Source organism: Nerophis ophidion, linkage group LG08 (assembly GCF_033978795.1).
Source record: "Nerophis ophidion isolate RoL-2023_Sa linkage group LG08, RoL_Noph_v1.0, whole genome shotgun sequence".
Lineage (NCBI taxonomy): Eukaryota > Metazoa > Chordata > Actinopteri > Syngnathiformes > Syngnathidae > Nerophis > Nerophis ophidion.
The window spans coordinates 58384448-58406061 of NC_084618.1; the positions used below are offsets into that span (position 1 = coordinate 58384448).

A 21614-nucleotide genomic window follows, 5' to 3' on the forward strand; every position below is an offset into this window, starting at 1 on the left:
GACTAGCGTTTTTGCAGCAGCTTCCTAAAAGCAACAGTGTAAAGATGCTACATCAAATTAGCTATGAGGTTATGTCAGGTTGCTACATTACCAAACAAACCCACCCAGCGGTCTAATAGGCTGACAGGATGGCCTTACACCCAGTGAAGCCTTACAGCCAGTAAAGTCTTACCTTCGTATCCTCTCTTACCGCTTCCCTGCAGCAAAAAAAAAAAAGGATGCAGCATGCGACAGCGTGCCTTTCACCCAAATCAGCAGCACGTATTTTTAGCCCCCGTGCAATATCAAGCACCTTTGACATGGGCTTTTACCCTGCACATGGGCCTACCATTTAAGCATCTTCATTTATGTACATATAAATAGAACACGCTCTGTCTACTGGACACATTTTTTAAGCGTCTGCTTTGACTGGGTCGCGCTACAGTGTCCATTACACGGCATATGCTTATATTTCCGCAGGTATATAAGCAGGCGCGTGGACGGCGACGGGCCGCACTGCAGTGAGCAGATTCATCGTAACCTCAAGGTGAGTTGCACTCCGGAGCTTTAGCACTTGATGGGATCTAACCATTCAAAAGGACTCCACAGAAACTAGCAGGATTTTTTTATTAATTTTTTTCTGCAAGAACTTGGACTACCTTTTCTGAGAGAAGGCTGTTGCACGCATTGCTGACATGTGGTTGTGTCATTTGTGTAGTTGTGTAGTTGATACCTTGTCTTTGCTTTGCTCCCTCAGTTAAAGATGGCATTCGCCGGAATCCTGAGCGACTCTGATATCACTGCAGCCCTTGCGGCTTGCAAAGGTAGTAATAATAATAATAATAATAATAATATTTGAATGCATGTACCCAATTCAAATGTATTGTCTTGCTCATTGCACTCCATGGAAGGCCACAGCATTAGGTACAGCCGCACAAGCAAATGAAGAGTTGGACAAATGTTTATTTTTTGCATTTTTTGTCATTTGGTATGGTTTCTGCCATTTAATGTACCTGAAATGGGCTAAGTATTATAGTATAATTCTAGCATATATGAATGGTCCATTATGATTTGTTTTATTTTATTTTTCTTAATGTTTCATTAAAGAGTAGCATCGTAGGCCTATATATTAAATACATATAACAAGGCAAAGGTTTTATTTAACAAGTATAATTAATAGTTTGGCCACTCTAACATTAGACACAGTTTGAACAGTAACACTGTGTTTGAATATTCAATTAAGTGATTATTTGGCATACCACAAGATGAAGCTTGTGTACCACAAGTAAACTACTGCAATGAACTACATCAAATGTTTACTACATCAAAAAATTGTTGATCGTGTGTTCACATTTTTTGTTTGAATGTGAATACTTTCCAATCTTGAGACAGAAAAAAAAAAGAGAATTAGGAAAAAAGTGCAGATGGCTTGTGTAATACAATTTTTTAAATATGATGAAAATACATCAAAATAAATAATAAAGAAATTATTTAAATTAATATTATTGCTTCATAATATAATATGTCAAAGTCAATAATACAAAAAATAATAATCTCATGAATAATTAATTACAATAGAAGAATACAAATACAAATAATACAGTATTAAGAAACTGTGTTTTAAGTGTTTTAAAATGCACTTTATTAATAAAATGTATTATTGTATAATCAATATCAAAAGATGATGAAAATACATCATAATAAATAAATTATTTGAATAAATAGTATTGGGTCATAGTTAAATATGTTTATGTCAATAATAAAAAAATAATAATCACATGAATAAATAAATACATTAATTTCCAATGAATAAATACAAATAATACATTAGTAAAAACTATATTTTAAGTGTTTTGAAAAGCACTTTATTAATAACGTATTATTGTATAATTAATAAGTAAAATACGATGAAAATACATCAGAATAAATAATAAAGAAATTATTTAAATCAATATTATTATGTCATAGGTAAATATGTTTGTGTCAATAATACAAAAATAATAATCACATGAATAAATAGATATATTAATTATAATGAATAAATACAAATAATACATATTTAAAAAAACAGTGTTTTAGGTGTCTTAAAAAGCACTTTATTAATAAAAATGTATTATTGTATATTCTATAAGTAATGCGGGATTTAAGCAATATTGTATTAAATCATATTAAATTAATTTGATTTCAAATATAATGATCATTTTATTCTATATACTTTGTAAAAAAAAAATGCCTTTTAGTTTTCTTAAACCCACATGTGACTCTTGCAAGGCGCATTGACCTTTGCCTGATAAAATTATATTTAAGATCTTTTTTGTTAATATTCCATATGCCATTGTCTCCAGACTTTAGGGACACGCTGTTGAATTTTTTTTACAAAAAAGATAAAATAATTTAAAGAATAAATAAATACATATCAAAACAAAAATATAAACAACATCTCAAATGTCACTTGTTTTAGTTCGAATATTGAAAAATCACAGTTTTTTAAATACATTTTGGTAATTTTCACTAATATCTCACATTATACTTCAAATGTTGATGTAGCTCTTGTATTGGATTGTGCTGGCTACCCAATGTTGTGTCAATTTAGTGTGCAATTGTTCTGATAGTTATATATATATATATATACAGTATATATATATATATATATATATATATATATGTAGGTGTGGGAAAAATCACAAGACTACTTCATCTCTACAGAACTGTTTGATGAGGGGTTCCCTCAATCATCAGGATATTTTCCCACACCTACATATTGCGCTCTACCACGGTATCGAGCACTATTCTCTGGATAATCCAATCAAGACATATATATATATATATATATATATATAAATATATATATATATATATATATATAATATAATATAATATTACTACATAATATCTAAGACACACATCATTACAGCATGCCTGCATGAAAAAGACCACATGTAACTTCAATATCACATCATATACAGTTGAAATATAGTAGTCATGTTAAAAAAAAGTGTTAAAATACTTTAGCAGGTGATGACCAAACGCCAGCCAAGCATTGTGTGTATGGGTGTGTGTGTTTGTGTGTATGCTTGTGTGTGTAAAATGTCACCAATGTCCGACATCCTTGCGTGTCTCCTGGCAGCTGCCGACTCCTTCAAACACAAGGAGTTCTTTGCCAAGGTGGGTCTGGCTGGCAAGTCCGCTGATGCCATCAAAAAGGCGTTTGCTGTCATTGACCAGGACAAGAGCGGCTTCATCGAGGAGGATGAGCTCAAGTAGGCAATCCGTCCTCCTCACCCCAGTCTTAGATTTCATGTTCTGAGAAGCTGCAAGATCATGTTTAGTCTGCCGTTCATGAATGATGTCAGCTCCTCAGAACATTTGAAAGGATTTAATGTTCAACACCATAGCACGACCCGATTTAGTTGGATTTTAACCTCATGCTTGTGTTAATGCCAGTGAATACTTACATAAACAAGTAAACCACTATAATGTTAGGGTCCTAATAGCTTAATGAAGCGTTCATGTATTTCAAATATCATTTACAGTAATTACTAACACATGAATCAGATATTGCTTGTGTAGTGGGTCGCATAGCTGGCGTTCATGCAGCTGGCGTGGACTCAATTCCCACTTCATGTAATTGACTGACAGCCAGTCCAGGTTACTGGAGCTCTATGCTGCTTTTAACCGCCTAATGCAGTAATGTAAAACAAAGATCTTCTATTCGATGAGAGCACTATGCTGCTTTTCAAGATCTGATACAAAAAACACCAGTCAAAGATTTTCTATTTGAAAGGAACACTGTGTAGCTTTCAATCACCTTCTGCAATAATGTAAGTCAAAGATCCTCTATTTGGTCTGATGCAAAACAAACACCAATCACCAATGTGCTGCTTTTAACCACCTACTGCAATAATGTGAGTCAAAGATCCTCTATTTGACGAAGGCATTCCACTGTTTTTAGGGATGCAAAAAAAAAAAAAAACACAAGTGACAGGAGCACAATACTGCTTTTAAAGACCTACTGCAAAAAGTCAAAGATCCTCCACTTTTACAGAGAGGATATTTCCTAATAAAAAAAGGTCAAAGATTCTCTCGATGACAGGAGCACGCTGTCGCTTTTAAGAACCTGCTGTAAAAAACGCTCTTCAAAGATTGTAATAGCACTAAGCTGTTTTTAAGGATCTGATGCCAAAAACACATGCCGAAGATCTTCTATTTGCTAATAGCACTATGCTGCTTTTAAAGAACTTCTGCAAAAAGGTTACTCAAAGATCCTCTATATGACAGGAAACCTTGGTAGCGTTCAGGATTCTGATGCAAAAAAAACAAGTCAAAGATCATTAAAATTTCAGTAATACTTCAATCATATAAAGCGGGGGCCCCCAAACTTTTTGACTCAGGGGCCGCACCGGCAGGGGCCACACCGGGGGCCAGACTATATATATATATATATATATATATATATATAATATATAATATATATATATATAAATATGAAAATATATATATATATATATATATATATGATGTCACGTTATCGATGGGAAAATGCATTTTTAGACAATGTGAATTGTCTGAGCGGCTAGGAGACACCGAGAGTAACAAGTGGTGGAAAATGGATTGGAAAGGACAGATTTTAAAATAATAATAATCTTAAAAAACTTGGGACTTCCTGCGGGCCGTAGTCTGGGGATCCTGGGTATAAAGGGTCTTTAAGATGCAAATATCACAAGTCAAAGATCCTCCATATAACAGGAGCACTCAGGAGCTTTCAATCTACAACAAAAATTTAGGTCACATATATCTTATTTTTGACAGGAGCACAATGATGCTTTTAAGAAGCTGCTGCAAAATACTAGTCAAAGATTGTCTATATAACAGGAACACTGTGCTGTATTTAAAGATTTGCTGCAAAACCTTGGTAAAGATTCTCTATTTAACAGTAGCGTTCTGCTGCTTTTAAGGTCCTGATGCAAAAAAACATACGTCAAACATCCTCTATGAAAGTAAGGCTCCTGTCATAAAAAGTATCTTTGAGATGCAAAAAAAATAGAAGCACTATGCTGTTTTCAAGGACCTACCCTGGACACAGATCTTTTGTATGACAAGAAGTGTTTTACGTAAATAAATGCAAAAGGTGGTCGCTTCCGAGGTTTGAAATGTTGTTAAAGATGACGATAAGAATACATCCTACAAGCCAGACAGGAAGTGGCACACAAACCTATCAACGAGGACTAAAAATGAGAAGAAAGTCAATGAAGTTTTGAATGGGACCTCGGTCCTGACTCCCTCCGTGTGTTCCTCCTACAGGCTCTTCCTGCAGAACTTCTCTGCCAGCGCCAGAACTTTGACTGACAAAGAGACAAAGGCGTTCCTCCAGGCCGGTGACACTGACGGCGACGGCAAAATCGGAGTTGATGGTGAGATCATGTGACACTAAAGTAGTATCAGTATTGACACACACCTGGGATGTGATTAAATAACCACTGAATTGTTCCAATTGGGGATAACAGGATTGTAGGAATTCAGTTGAGGTGAAAGGAGCTAATCGTCAATAAGTAAACTATTCTACAAGGGCCACTTTTCCCGAGAGCTGCCCGACTTCTCCCTTCAATATTAGTTTTATTTTGTATATTTCGCTGTGCCAAAATAACCACCAAAAAGGAGAGGACTTAAAGGGGTGCCTTGAGGAGCGCCTGTGTTGTGCAAACCACTATGATCTCATTCACACGCCGGATTTGCCCCAAGGGACGGTTGATTAGGGCTGATGTACACAATACTTACGTCCCGAGCGTCGATTACGATCGTTTTCAGAATTGACGATCGCAGCATTTTTCAGCTTTTTTTCTTCTTTCCTTTTTAATCGTGAATTTCAACCGCTTCACTTAGTCCCTCCCCTTCTGCTCCGTAGCCAATATGGTACCTATTTAGGTTGGTAAGGGTCCATCATTTTGCGCTCACTATTTTGGCTGTTTTGAGTGCAGCATTTGGGTGTGAACCCAATTGTGGCCCTTAGCTGAATTTTAATTTGATGACACCCCCATTACAGAATATTTTTACACTTTTTTAACATAAAATGTATTATTTTTGCACTAATAAAAATACTGAGCAATTTATTTCCCATTAATTTGTTTCAGTACAAAACATGCATCGAAAAAAAATTAATTTTGAGTGGGAAAAATATACAAATGGGTTCACAAAAATATAAAATTATGGAAAGTATAAAAAAAAATCTGCTTAAGGATTTATTTTTATTTTTTTGTATGTTTTAATGATGGTAAATGTGTTATTTTGCACTACAAAAAATTAATGACTGAATATTTATTATTTATTATTTTTATTTTATTTATTTATTTATTTATTTATTTATTTATTTATTTATCATTTATTATTTATTTTATGAGTTCAAGTTTGATTAAAAAGTATTAAAATCGTTTCACAGCAATAAAAAAGTGTGGGAATTTTTTAATTTTTTGGCTCATCAAAATTAAATTCTGCTTCGGAATTTATAGTTTTTACTTCAATTTGAAAATATATGTTTTAATTGTATTACATTTATTAATTTGTACTTAAAAAATTATATTGAGCCATTTTTTGTACTGAAAAAGCATTGAATTAAATGTTAAAAAGTATACAAATTACTTCACATCAATAAAAATGTATGAAAATATTTTGTAACCAGGGGAGGATTGAAATAAAATCCGCTAAGGGATTTATGTTTTAAAAAAAATGTATTTAACCAGGTTACATTTTTTATTTGACTTCAAAAAATGTATTATTGAGAAATTTTTCTCCCATGTATTTTTGTTAGTACAAAACATGCATGGAACTAAATTCAAGTTTGATTAGAAAAAGCATACAAATCAATAAAAATTGTGTTAATATATTTTGTAACGGAGTGGGGGTTTCAAAATAAAATTATGCTTCGGGATTTATTTTTTAAAACAATTTTGTTTTAACACTGTTAGATTTGTTATTTTGCACACACACAAAAAAATATTAAGCCGTTTCTCTCTTATGTATTTGTTTTAGAACAAATCATGTATCGAATCAAATTCAAGTTTGATAAAAAAAAAAAAAGTATCGTAAAATCGTGTCACATGTACTAAAACATAAATTTGCATATCTTCCTGACACATCTCTGGGCTGCATTTGATCCCAGTATAATTGTTTACAAGCACAGCTCTAACCGTGCGTGCCACAGGATAATGAGGATGATTATCGTCACTGGAGCAGGAAGGGGCTAGGACTACATTAGCGGTACAATTTCATATGAACAACCGTGTCTTTTATTAATTGACATTTTTCTTGGTCACATAAAACAGACCTTGGTTGGGTCTCAATTTGAATTATTCTGGCGTGGTATAGGTCAGTTGGTCGAGTGGCCTGACCAGCAACTCGAGGGGTCCAGGTTCGATCCCCGCTTCCGCCATCCTAGTCAGTGCCGTTGTGTCCTTGGGCAAGACACTTTACCCACCTGCTTCCAGTGCCACCCACACTGGTTTAAACGCAACTTAGATAGTGGGTTTCACTTTGTAAAAGCGCTTTGAGTCACTAGAGAAAAGCGCTATATTAATATAATTCACTTAACAATTCTGCATATTGGATGTGTTCGTTTATCTACGATGAATCATAACATTTCTAGGCCAGTCCTGTTCTGGGGTGCACATGTGACGTTATCAGGTGTACAAAGTGTTAGTTTGACTTATGTAACCTGTCTTCTTGCAGAGTTTTCTGTTCTGGTTAAGTGCTAAAACAAGAAGAACACTGACCAACATGGAACTTGACAAGTACAAAAGGAACAACATGAGCCAAGATCTTCTCTTCTTCTCTTTTCTTCTCTCTCTTGACACTTCTGCAAGTTTTATACACATGTGACCTTTGACCTCTGAAACCAACTCAAGCCCGCTCTACCTGTCAATGGGTTTGGCTGTAGCTGACTGTATGTGGGGTGGTTGTGTGACTTTCATTCTCTCTCTCTCTCGCTCTCTCTCTCAATCTCTCTCTCTCACACACGCAAACACACTTCTGTGGTCCTCGCCCTCATCGCGCTGTAAGTTTTTTTTTGCTGATGGTGCACTTTTATGGCAAACGGACGGACGAAGAGAAAACAATAAAAGTTGTTTTACAATAGTATGTTTGATCCAGTTTCTTTTTTGTTTACCTTTCAAAATATGATTTTATAGTCACATGACAACATGAGCAATGCACATTTTCAGATGCACAAAAAGAAACCTTGATGGTTTACTTCCATTGCAAATGACCTTTTTTGACGTCCTGAGACCTTGGAAGTCTCCTGGCATAAACACTATTCGGTTGTTTAGGGCCATGACCGCTAGAGGGAACCACATGATCTTAAAAGCTCTTGACTACTTTCAAGTCCTCAGAGCTGAGATAGGCACCAGCGCTCCCCGCGGCGCGACCTCAGAGGGAATAAACTGTAGTAAAAATGGATGGATGGATGGATATGTTAAAAGGGAATATATTGAATATATTAATTACTTTGTAGGTTACATTTGGCCATGATGAAAACATTGAACAGCTTCAACTTAGTCTTGGTTTGTGTATTATACATATTATGTGTTTTCTTCCTGGGTGCACGCATGTTTTTCTGCAAATACATTACTGACATCAACCATCTTTACCATTTTACATGAAAAAAGTACAGTATGATTATTAAATCCTCATGTATTCTACAGGGGACAATATAAGTGTTTTAATTTTTTTTCCATTACCGAGTTAACGGCTACAGTTGCAGATTTTTTTTGTATTTTTAAAAATCCAATTCTGTACATATTTAAGGCCAAAATTAAGTATTTCAAGCAAACAAAATGTCTAAATGTACTAAAAATATCAATACTGTAGAACAGAAGTATTGGCCATTAGATGAGACCAAACCGATCAACACTATTGTAAGTTTCATGCGTGTAATATATATATATATATATATATATATATATATATATATATATATATATATATATATATATATATACAAACCCCGTTACCATATGAGTTGGGAAATTGTGTTAGATGTAAATATAAACTGAATACAATGATTTGCAACTCATTTTCAACCCATATTCAGTTGAATATGCTACAAAGACAACATATTTGATGTTCAAACTGATAAACATTTATTTTTTTTGCAAATAATCATTAACTAACACTTTGATGCCAGCAACACGTGACAAAGAAGTTGGGAAAGGTGGCAATAAATACTGATAAAGTTGAGGAATGCTCATAAAACACTTATTTGGAACACCACACAGGTGTGCAGGCTAATTGGGAACACATGGGTGCCATGATTGGGTATAAAAACAGCTTCCCAAAAAATGCTCAGTCTTTCTAAAGAAAGGATGGGGCAAGGTACACCCTTTTGTCCACAACTGCTTGAGCAAATAGTCAAACAGTCTAAGAACAACGTTTCTCAAAGTGCAATTGCAAGAAATTTAGGGATTTTAACATCTACGGTCCATAATATCATCACAAGGTTCAGAGAATCTGGAGAAATCACTCCACGTAAGCGGCATGGCCGGAAACCAACATTGAATGACCGTGACCTTCAATCCCTCAGACGGCACTGTATCAAAAACCGACATCAATCTCTAAAGGATATCACCACATGGGCTCAGGATCACTTCAGAAAACCACTGTCACTAAATACAGTTTGTCGCTACATCTGTAAGTGCAAGTTAAAGCTCTACTATGCAAAGTGAAAGCCATTGAACAACAACATCCAGAAACGCCGCCAGCTTCTCTGGGCCCGAGATCTTCTAAGATGGACTGATGCAAAGTGGAAAAGTGTTCTGTGGTCTGACGATTCCACATTTCAAATTGTTTTTGGAAATATTTGACATTGTGTCATCTGGACCAAAGGGGAAACAAACCATCCAGACTGTTATCGACGCAAAGTTCAAAAGCCAGCATCTGTGATGGTATGTTAGTGCATTAGTGCCCATCGCATGGGTAACTTACACATTTGTGAAGGCACCATTAATGCTGAAAGGTACATACAGGTTTTGGAACAACATATGCTGCCATCTAAGCCCCGTCTTTTTCATGGACGCCCCTGCTTATTTCAGCAAGACAATGCCAAGCCACATTTAGCACATGTTACAACAGTGTGGCTTCGTGAAAAAAGAGTGTGGGTACTTTCCAGATTACTGTGAAACTAATGGTTTAATTTAGCCCAGAAAATTGTGAAAAATAAATCAAAAAATGCAAGATGACATTCAGGGCAAAAAAGTATTTTTTGCCCTGAATGGGTTATTTAGCTGCAATGATTTACCTGCAGAAATAGAAGTGTAGACATGAACATTGCTAGCTCTTTATCAATAAAATGTTACTTAGCAACCTGCCAACAACAACAAATCTTTATTAAATCATTTTCATCGACATTATGTCGACTAATCGTTGAAGCCCTACGACTATTGAGAAGGGAAGCAATAAGTATTACCACCACTAGATGGCACTGTTTCCACAAAACAAAGCTGGTGTATGCCTTTTTGAACACATACATCCTGGTGCTAAATATCAATAACATCATTTGCTTAATTAAATGAACACAGCCAAAAAATGCTGACATGGCAAAGAGAATTTTCCCAGAAGGTAAAAACATGCAGGAACAAGGCGCTTTATTCCCATGGCACCCTGCTGTACCTGTGCTGTATTTGACATAAATGCTGACTGGAACCACTTGAGATGATGTTGCCTTTGCAGAGGAAAGCCATCAAGCTTGACGCCATGGTAACCGAGTGTGTAAAAAATAATAACAGTAATAATAACAATAATAATCCCTGCATCTTAAATGCATATATTTTTCTACACAAATGCAGTGGATATGTAAGTGAAATAGTGAGTGACAAATGCTGCAGTATTAGAGTGGATAATACTTCTCACACCATCCATGCAGCTTTGTTTTCATCCGCAGCTTAAAGAAGGAAAGTCCTATAAAGGACCTGAATAAATGTGACGTGTGTAAGCCGATGCAGGGAGGGAGGAGGAGGGAGTATAAAAAGTTAAAGTGCATCAATCAGGTAAGGAAGACGAGAGGGAGGCAAGGCTTGAGGCAACATTTGATCCCAGATTGGAAAGTTAAGCGTTCCCTTTGGCGCATATAAAAGCCAGGCAGCCATCAGAGGCCACCGTTTAGACTTTTCTGTCGCTCTTTCGGATTTAAGAGGACGCCCGGTTGACAAAGGTGAGTCCTGCATCTGCACGATGCAGGTGAGGGACATGCATGATTCATACTGCATGCACTTTTTGTTCCTCAAAATACTTGCTGTGCTCGTACACTGGAAGATATTACTCCTTTGGTTTCCAGATATTAGACACAATTCTCTCCGTGGTGCAGTGGAATCGGACACCACTCGATACAAACCAGAGTAAATAATAAGCAGCACTCCTGCTCTGTTTACCCGGTAATGACTGGTGATGATGTATGCATGCATAGTAAAGAAAAAGTTCATGTATGACTAAGACAACAATTTGGCCTCTTGCTGCAATGCAGTGTACCTTGACTCGGTTGTTTGGGGATGTAGTTAAGGAGTTAAAACCTTTTTAACCTTTCTAGCAAACTAGTGTTTTAAATAACGTAATCCTCAAGACACCCCTTTAAGTCCTTTCCTTTTTGGGCAGGTATACCAATAATGGGATTTGTGTAAGTAAGGTGTTGCTGTCAGTTGTTTACTTCAGGTGCACTCTGTAGTCATTTGCGGCGTACCTCAAGGTTCCATCTTAAGTACTCTGTTTTTCATCACGAGTGCCCCGCGAGTTTTGTTCGAAAAATTTGTGGCTCACATTTTTGCAGGCGATTCTTGAAAATACCACAGTGCTGTCATGGAGATTATCTTTGACTAGCTTTTTTGTACAAGATTCTTAAAAACAGCAAAGTGCTCCTGTTACTCTGACCAAATAAGTAGACGTAAAATCGGTGTTCTCGGAATACTCAAATTATAACTAACAGTGAAGGGAGAAGTCTGGCCCCCTGGTCTTTAGTTTCCTGGAAATGTGTCTCCCAAAACAATTTAGTTGAATATCCATGCCCAGGAGTGCATTTGGGACTTTGCATGTTTTTCTCTATTTTTAGTCATATCTTTGTTTGTGTTATTCCAAATAGAATGAGGGTTTTTCCTAAAAGGGTTTTTGCACTTTTAATCTTAATTTATTTGTATCAAATTCTTTCTTAGCTCAACGATACACAGGGAAATATGGCCCAGTTAAGGAAAGGGCCAGGACGAACAAGTCTTAAGGAGTTAAGAATCTATAAATATAAAAAAAAATTGGAACCATGTTTTTTTTTCCCTTGTTTTTACTTCAGCCCTTGATATTGGTTTGGAGTGTGTTTTTAACCCTGAATGCCCATTTGATCCAATTAGGCCAGTTATGTACTTAGAAAAAAATGCTTAAAATGAGTTATAATCCCTGCGATGAGGGGGCGACTTGGCCAGGGTGTACCCCGCATTCCGCCCGAATGCAGCTGTGATAGGCTCCAGCACCCCCCGCGACACCAAAAGGGACAAGCTGTTGCGATCTGCTGCTCAGATCTTCACGTGTTTGTTTTTTCATTCTCAGTCTGACCCGTTTATTTCCTGTTTTTGTCCATCACTATGGTTACACATCAGTCCACCTGTTAGTCTCGCCCCGCACACCTGCTACTATTTTCACCCTCCTATTTAAGCTCACCTTTTCTGTTTACTCATTCTCGGATCCTAATTTGCCCACGCGCATCAGTGACGACTCTCATCATTCGTATGTATTTTCTCGCTAGCTCTCACGCCAAGCCACTTTATTGTCTAGCTTTCATGCTAAATGTTTTGTTTACTCTTTTGTGTCCTCGTACCAAGTTCTAGTTTTCCTTGTTTTAGCCTAGCTTTCACGCTAGCGTCTTTTGTTTACTTTTTCTCTTTACACCAGTATTTTTGTTCATAGACTTTTGTTATTAAATACCCTTTATCTTACCTATGCTGTGTTCTGCTTCGACGCATCCACGGGAAAACCACACCGGCATTACAATGCCGAAGAAGAGTCTCCACAGTAGGATCCGAGCATTAAAAAGTTTTTCCGCGTCTGGCAACCACGAGGAGACCTTCGACGAAGGCACATGGAGGGTATTCCGAGCGATGGAGGCTGAAACTCTCCGATGCAATCCAGACGAAAGCATGATGTGGGACCTGGAGGGAAAACTGGTTCCGATCGATGCTTCCGGGAGCGGTGAGTTTCCCTCCCGCAGCGCTCGCGCTCGTCCGCGTAGGCGGAAGCCGCGAAGTATGGCTTCGTCGGGCGACAGTGACTTGCCCACTCCATGTCTCCCTCCTCACGAACACAGCAACCTACAGTCAGCACACAAAACCCCTACACCATTGTTTGGGGACCCAATAACACACTTTGCTAACAGTTTTACCGACTGGGCAAATTCCCAACTTGTGTCCCGCGCAGATGACGTCATTTCGTCGACGCCCCCCGGTAACGCAAACCCGTCTTCCGATGATGACGTCATCAACAAGGAATTTTTTGGGGAAGATTCGTTTTCTCAGCCATTTTCAAATGACAATAACATTAACAATAAGATACAAAAGTATCAGGATATTTTTTCTTATTATTCTAGTCAACCTCAGTCACCTAGTTTTTCTTCTAACCCACCGTTTAAACCTCATTCTCTGCCCAAGTCCAAGGTTTTTTCTCCCTTTTCAAAGGGACACTCTGGACAATATAGAGGGGAGGGGTCTGCCTGCCTCCAAACCTCCCACCACCCTCCCTTATGGTCAGTCCCTGACCACAGGGAACGGGTCTGGGATTCCCGTCTGGAGGGGGGGGCTACGGCCTATAGCTGTGTTGCGGAGGTAGGGCAGACGCTACCTCTTCTTAAAACTACTAAGCCTCCTAGACCTCCACCACCGGTGTTTACCCCTGTTATACCACTACGGCCTCCTAGACCTCCTCCACCGGTGTTCTCCCCGGTCAAGTCACGCCCTCTTAGACCTCCTCCACCTGTGTTCCGTCTGTGCCCTAGTTCTAGTTTTAGTCACAGTCTCTCTCAGAGTTCGAGTCCCAGCCTTCTTCGTAGCCCATGCTCTAGTCCTACTCGTAGACCGACTTGTAGACTGAGTCGTAGTCCAAGTCCTGGTCCGAGTTTCCGTTCTGATTCTAGTTGTAGTCCTAGTCTTTCTCGTAGTCGTCCTAGTTCCACTCGTAGACTGATCCGTAGTCCGAGTCCTGTTTCGAGTCCGGTCCCGAGTCTTGTTTCTTGCCTTTGTAATATTAGTACTGATTCCCCTCGTGGTCTTAGTCCGAACCCTAGTCCTTACCCAAGTTCTTGTCCGAGCCCCAGTGTTACTGTAAGTCCTAGTCTTTGTCCTAGTCCTTGCCCGAGCACCAGTTTGATTGTTAGTCCCAGTCCTTGCCCAAGCCCTAGTTTGACCGTTTGTCCTAGTTCTTGCCCAAGCCCTGGTATGACTGTAAGTCCTGGTCGTTGCCCAAGCCCTTCTCAAAGCACTAGTGTGATTGTAAGTCCTGGTCCTCTCTCAAGTCCTTGCCCGAGTCCTAGTGTTTGTCTTATCACTCATCATAGTCCTAGTCCTGCTCACAGCCAGTCCCCTAGTTCTCCTCTGCTGAAGCCGACTCCTGCTCCTCGGCTGAAGCCGACTCCTGCTCCTCGGCTGAAGCCGACACCTGCTCCTCGGCTGAAGCCGACACCTGCTCCTCGGCTGAAGCCGACACCTGCTCCCAGTCTGGTTCTCACACCAGCACATGACACTAACCTGGTTTTCACGCCAGAATTCGACTCTCGCCTGGTTCACACACCAGCAGCTTTTTCGGGCCTGGTTCTCACACCAGTTTTGAACTCTAGTCTGGTTCTCGCACCAGAAACTGATGTTAGCCTGGTTCTCACACCAGCCTCCGACCCAGAACTGGTTCTCATACCAATTACAGACTTTAACCTGGATCTCACTCCAGCAACAGCTCCAAAGCTGGAGCCGACTCCAGCAACAGCTCCAAAGCTGGAGCCGACTCCAGCAACAGCTCCAGAGCTGGAGCCCACACCAGCGTCGACGACGGGGCTGGAGCCCACACCAGCGTCGACGACGGGGCTGGAGCCCACACCAGCGTCGACGACGGGGCTGGAGCCCACACCAGCGTCGACGACGGGGCTGGAGCCCACACCAGCGCCGACGACGGGGCTGGAGCCCACACCAGCGCCGACGACTCCTGCGGCTCCCAGGCCGCCTCCGACGACTCCTGCGGCTCCCAGGCCGCCTCCGACGACTCCTGCGGCTCCCAGGCCGCCTCCGACGACTCCTGCGGCTCCCAGGCCGCCTCCGACGACTCCTGCGGCTCCCAGGCCGCCTCCGACGCCTTCTTCGGCTGCAGCACCCGCATCATCCTCGCCAGCTGCACTCGGGCCTGCTTTGGCTGCAGTCCCCGCACCCTCGTCTGCTGCTTCCAAGCCTGCTGGGATTTCGGTGCTGAGGCGTCGTCCACCACGTCGACCACGGGCGTGGCCTCTGCGAGGTCATCCTCCTCGCCAGATACTCCCTCCTCCATGTCGGCCACGGATGTGGCCGTGCCCGGGTCGTCCGCCTCGCCGGGCACCTCATCCTGCGAGGCGGCCACTAATGTGGCCTTTTCGAGGTCGCCCGCCAAAACTTTTTCGGCAGCAGCGTTCCACCCGCCGCCGCCACATGATGTGTCCTCGGTGGATTCGGGGACATGCGATCTGGCGACCCTCCACCGTGGACTCCCTCCGCCCTCCCTTCGTTTGTGAACTTTCTGGTTTTGGGGAGGGGGTTCAAGTTTTTGTTTGTTTTTTAAGACATCTGGTATCTGTCTTTTGTTGGGGGGGAATACTGTTGCGATCTGCTGCTCAGATCTTCACGTGTTTGTTTTTTCATTCTCAGTCTGACCCGTTTATTTCCTGTTTTTGTCCATCACTATGGTTACACATCAGTCCACCTGTTAGTCTCGCCCCGCACACCTGCTACTATTTTCACCCTCCTATTTAAGCTCACCTTTTCTGTTTACTCATTCTCGGATCCTAATTTGCCCACGCGCATCAGTGACGACTCTCATCATTCGTATGTATTTTCTCGCTAGCTCTCACGCCAAGCCACTTTATTGTCTAGCTTTCATGCTAAATGTTTTGTTTACTCTTTTGTGTCCTCGTACCAAGTTCTAGTTTTCCTTGTTTTAGCCTAGCTTTCACGCTAGCGTCTTTTGTTTACTTTTTCTCTTTACACCAGTATTTTTGTTCATAGACTTTTGTTATTAAATACCCTTTATCTTACCTATGCTGTGTTCTGCTTCGACGCATCCACGGGAAAACCACACCGGCATTACAATGCCGAAGAAGAGTCACCACACAAGCAGTAGAAAATGGATGGATGGTAGAGTTATAATCCATATAGTAAGTAATAAATTACCTGGGTACATGACATGTTAGCTATGTTTATGTAGAAGTTAAGTCAATTCAGTGATTTGAGCACAAAAAAGTAGAAATAAAATATCAAAAAATGTTTTATACACTCTAAAAAAATCCTAATCTACCGCTTTTAAAATATGTACACTCCAGAGGGTCAATAGATTTAGTGGGGTTGGAGTTGGACTCTAGTGAACTAAGAATTAATAAATTAACAATAGCATCATTAATTTAAACAGAACTACTTTAGTCAAAGATCCCCTGTTTACCCATTCGCTTGTTCGTCTGCTGCTTTATGATGCTGACAACCCAATTAAGCAATCATGCAGTAAAAAATCCCCAGGAGTTGTATGAGTTATCCTGTGAGACGATATCATGATGAATAAGACAAACAATTTCCACAGGAGCAGCATGTCCCTCACCTCCATTCTCTCATCAGAGGACATTGAAAATGCTGTAAAGGATTGTCAAGGTAACACACACACACACACGCTCACACCCACGCACACACACATACATATATACATACATACACACATATACATATATATATATACATATATATATATATATATATATTAGGGGCGGCGTGGTGTAGTGGGTAGAGCGGCCAGCCAGAAACCTGAGGGTTGCAGGTTCTCTTCCCACCTATTGACATCCAAAAAATTGCTGCCGTTGTGTCCTTGGGCAAAACACTTCACCCTTTGCCCCCGGTGCCGCTCACACTGGTGAATGAATGAATGATAGGTGGTGGTCGGAGGGGCCGTAGGCGCAAACTGGCAGCCACGCTTCCGTCAGTCTACCCCAGGGCAGCTGTGGCTACTGATGTAGCTTACCACCACCAGGTGTGAATGAATGTTCAGTCCCACTTCTCTGTGAGCGCTTTGAGTGTTTAGAAAAGTGTGATATAAATCTAAGTCATTATATATATATATATATATATATATATATATATATATATATATATATATACACACATACATAGTGCTGTCAAACAATTTCCACATTTGAATTTGGATTAATCACGATTAATCACAGGTTATTTTCAAACCTGTCAAATTTAATTAGTTACCGCATGTAAATAATCACAAAATAAAATCGCATTAATCATGTATTAACACAGAGTAACCATCCAAAATATTTTTTTCACTACATATCCTTCGAAATAAACCCCAGTGGGACTTTAGATAAAACCGTTACCAAGTTTTGAAAAAATAAATGATGTATATTTAGTGATACATTTACAAGAAAATATATGCTGTTGTCTCAGTAAAATTGTATTTGTGTCAAAATATTTAGGTACTTTTTAAATTTCATTTAAAGTATGCAATCAATTATTTTACTTTGATTGATTTAAACTTTTATTAGTAGATTTCACAGTTCAGTACATATTCCATACAATTGACCACTAAACGGTAACACCCGAATACGTTTTTCAACTTGTTTAAGTCGGGGTCCACGTTAATCAATTCATGGTAAAATTATAGGCCATCGGTTCTTTGTTTTATTTTTGCAAAAATATATATCTGTTTTTATATCTTTTTTAACTTTGTTAACTATGTAAACTCGGAGTTATTGTTTTGTTGTTGTTGTTGTTGCTATTTTTGTATTACAACATTTTATTACTTTGATTGATTGATTGATACTTTTATTAGTAGATTGCACAGTACAGTACATATTCCGTACAATTGACCACTAAATGGTAACACCCCAATACGTTTTTCAACTAGTTTAAGTCGAAGTCCACGTTAATAAATTCATGGTAAATTCATGGTTACTGTGATTATTCATCATTAATCAATTTAACGAGATGTTAATTTATTCATATATTTATTTAAAAGGCTGATTAAACAGATTATAGATATTTATAATTTGACACCAATACAATTAACTTAAAAAAGACACCAATATTGGGACAATATTGCAATTTTATTGTCAGAATGTCATCCAGGAACATTTTAAAATGTTTTACTTGAATGCATGTCATTTATTTGTTTGAAACATAGTACAATATTTAGCTAATTTTAATGCCATATTTTTTTGTGATTAATCACACTAGTTAACTTGTTATTTTTGACAGCCCTGATGTTATACTCAGAATCAGAATCAGAATTATACTGTATGTGTGATTGATTGCAGCTCCAGACTCATTTTGTCACAAGAAGTTCTTCGGGCTGTGCGGCCTCTCCTCTAAGACGCCACAGGAGGTCCAGAATGTCTTCCAGATGCTCGATGAGGACAACAGCGGCTACCTCGAGGAGTCTGAGCTCAAGTGTGTTGATAGGCTGATGTACAGTCACGGCTGGCCCCTGACATGAACACTCTAGGCTAGGCCTGGGCAATTATTTTGACTCGGGGGCCATATTGAGAGACAAAAAAATGTGTTTGGGGGGCCAGTGTGTAAAATAAATTAAAACCAACAATAAATAAGAAAATGGAAAAAATAAAAAAATATATATATATATATACACAGTATATAGGTGTACCCTGCCTAGCTGGACATCCTAGCTGCATTCGGGCGGAGAGCAGGGGACACCTATATATATATATATATATATATATATATATATATATATATTTATATCAATCAATCAATCAATGTTTACTTATATAGCCCTAAATCACTAGTGTCTCAAAGGGCTGCACAAACCACTACGACATCCTCGGTAGGCCCACATAAGGGTAAGGAAAACTCACACCCAGTGGGACATCGGTGACAATAATGACCCAGTGGGACGTCGGTGACAATGATGACTATGAGAACCTTGGAGAGGAGGAAAGCAATGGATGTCGAGCGGGTCTAACATGATACTGTGAAAGTTCAATCCATAATGGATCCAACACAGTCGCGAGAGTCCCGTCCAAAGCGGATCCAACACAGCAGCGAGAGTCCCGTTCACAGCGGAGCCAGCAGGAAACCATCCCAATATCGTATTTCCTTGAATTGCCGCAGGGCATATAGTATGCGCCTGCCATGAATTACTGCCGGGTCAAACTCACTTCCCAACATAATTAGCGCATGCTTAGTATTACCGCCTGGTCAAACTCGTGACGTCACGAATGACACTTCCCCTGTCATCATTTTCAAAATGGGGGAGGTTGATTTCAATACCGGTAATTTAAAATCGCATAAAGGGAAGAATATTAAGAGCTATTCAGTAAGATTTAAGGTCCAAGCTTACATTACACACAAATTTTTACTGCATAACTTTGGTAAGTGCCGGAGTGAGAAGAGGTTTTAAAATAATTAGCGCATGCTTACTTTTACCGCATGGCTTTGGTAAGCGCAGGAGTGAGAAGAGGTTTTAAATTAATTAGCGCCCCGGCGGCAATTCAAGGAAATACGGTATATATATATATATATATATATACGTATATATATATATATATGTATATATATATATATGTATATATATATATGTATATATATATATAGGTGTACCCTGCCTTCCGCCTGAATGCAGCTAGGATAGGCTCCAGCCCCCCGCGACCCCAAGAGGGACAAGCTGTATAATTAATGGATGTGTGTATGTAAAGCTTTGCTGTATAGTATGTGTGCTTGGGTCCCTTTTTTCAGGAACACTAATATACAAAAACTAAAAATAATGACTGATTGAATGTTAACAATATTATGACTTTTTTTACTGGATGGATGAGACAACCAGAATGTACATGAAAGTAAAGAATGTGGGATTTACAATATTAACTACAAGTGATAAAACACTGAATATTACATCATATGAACTTCTTTCACGTCACCAGGTGCTCAAACGACATCTTTTACAATCAAGCAAAATGCAACAACAATGCAAAAAACATGGCGAAATATGAATGTAAAGGCTTAAAAAAAAAAATCTACAACCTGATTTGATATAACTTTTCTGCAAGACTTTGTTGTAAAAATCTGCTTCCGTGTCTGTCCCTATCACCCGCGTTTCAGCCTGGCTGCTTTGGAAACAAACCCCATCCACTCTGCTGTGACAGAGATCACCATAATAACTCTTGTATCACTCACTTTCTGTAGTTCAAGATTTACGGTCATTTGAAAAAAAGCATCGCACATTATCATATCAGATACAGCTTCAGTGCTAAAGGTCTAAAAAAATTGTTTGAAAACATCGAGCGAGCTGTACTGAAAATCCTAACGGGCCGTATGCAAGCCGAGGGCCATATTTTTCCCAGTTCTGCTCGAGGCGGTTGTTTAATACCACTAAACTAGCACATAATCATATATTTTCAACCACTTGTGACATTTGCTTCAATTTGATTAACAACTTATCAAACCCAAGTAGTATAAAAGACCAAAACAGGGCCAAACATAAAATCTTGTTCCAGCAGTGCTTAAAATTATCTTTCAGAATGTTCCGCAGCGTGCATGACAAAGAGATTAAGACCTAGCTCATACACACTCACACAACTGTATTAAAGCCACCCCAGTGTAATCCATCTAGAATGGTTATTATGGAATGTGTCTTACATAATTCAGTTGTTCCCCTGTTTTGTCTCTTCATGAGTTCCTATTCAAATTTAACACAAGGATCTGTGTGTGTGTGTGTGTGTGTGTGTGTGTGTGTGTTTGTGTGTGTGTGTGTGTGTGTGTGTGTGTGCGTGCGTGCGTGCGTGCATCATGCACAGGTTTTTCCTGCAGAGGTTTTCCCCAGGAGCACGAACGCTGACTGAGGCCGAAACCAAGAGCTTCATCTCAGCCGCTGATGACGACAGCGATGGACGGATTGGAGCACACGGTCAGTATCAGACAACCATTTCAATGCATTGAATGGCTCTTTATAATTCAAATAAAACATACTCTGGTCATGCATGCAGCAGCCATTGAACTTTAACTTAATCTCTCAAATTATTTATGAAGCTAAATATTTTGAATAAACAGTATTTCTGCATATTTTCTCAGTACATCTAAATTAATCAAATTGTGTCCAATTGTTTATTATCAAGGGATTTCTACATGCTGTTTTTTTTGTTTTTTACATAGAGTTCCTGATGATGGTCCTCTCCTGAGCGCTGCATGTGGAATTTTCTGATATTATTATTCTTATTTCTCAGTGGATAGTCCATGTATGTTATCTTTATTTTTGTTAATGCATATGCAATATATATTCCTTTGTGTTCTGTCTGTGTTGTTTACTGCACCGCTGACAATGAAATACTGTGCATGTAAAAAATGAGGCCTCTTCAATAAAGTTGGCAACAAAATACATGACTGAGCAAA

General features: G+C 39.1%; 2 protein-coding genes across 2 annotated transcripts; both read left to right on the plus strand.

Annotated features, from left to right (window-relative positions):
• The first annotated feature begins 433 nt into the window (after positions 1-433).
• Positions 434-8106, plus strand: LOC133558024 (parvalbumin beta-like). The gene is made up of 5 exons (XM_061909078.1): positions 434-526; positions 737-803; positions 3107-3239; positions 5281-5390; positions 7699-8106. The coding sequence occupies exons 2-5, from the start codon at positions 743-745 to the stop codon at positions 7722-7724; spliced, it is 330 nt and encodes a 109-aa protein (XP_061765062.1). The 5' UTR covers positions 434-526; positions 737-742; the 3' UTR covers positions 7725-8106.
• Positions 8107-11025: 2919 nt separating this feature from the next.
• pvalb9 (parvalbumin 9) lies at positions 11026-21566 on the plus strand. The gene is made up of 5 exons (XM_061907350.1): positions 11026-11173; positions 16792-16859; positions 18527-18659; positions 21023-21132; positions 21378-21566. The coding sequence occupies exons 2-5, from the start codon at positions 16799-16801 to the stop codon at positions 21401-21403; spliced, it is 330 nt and encodes a 109-aa protein (XP_061763334.1). The 5' UTR covers positions 11026-11173; positions 16792-16798; the 3' UTR covers positions 21404-21566.
• Positions 21567-21614: the final 48 nt, after the last annotated feature.

Coding starts and splice junctions, on each gene's coding strand:
- LOC133558024 (XM_061909078.1), top strand. CDS start 743: ATGGCATTCGCCGGAATCCTGAGCGACTCTGATATCACTGCAGCCCTT. Junction 804..3,106: donor AGCCCTTGCGGCTTGCAAAG/GTAGTAATAATA, acceptor GTCTCCTGGCAG/CTGCCGACTCCTTCAAACAC. Junction 3,240..5,280: donor ATCGAGGAGGATGAGCTCAA/GTAGGCAATCCG, acceptor TTCCTCCTACAG/GCTCTTCCTGCAGAACTTCT.
- pvalb9 (XM_061907350.1), top strand. CDS start 16,799: ATGTCCCTCACCTCCATTCTCTCATCAGAGGACATTGAAAATGCTGTA. Junction 16,860..18,526: donor TGCTGTAAAGGATTGTCAAG/GTAACACACACA, acceptor GATTGATTGCAG/CTCCAGACTCATTTTGTCAC. Junction 18,660..21,022: donor CTCGAGGAGTCTGAGCTCAA/GTGTGTTGATAG, acceptor CATCATGCACAG/GTTTTTCCTGCAGAGGTTTT.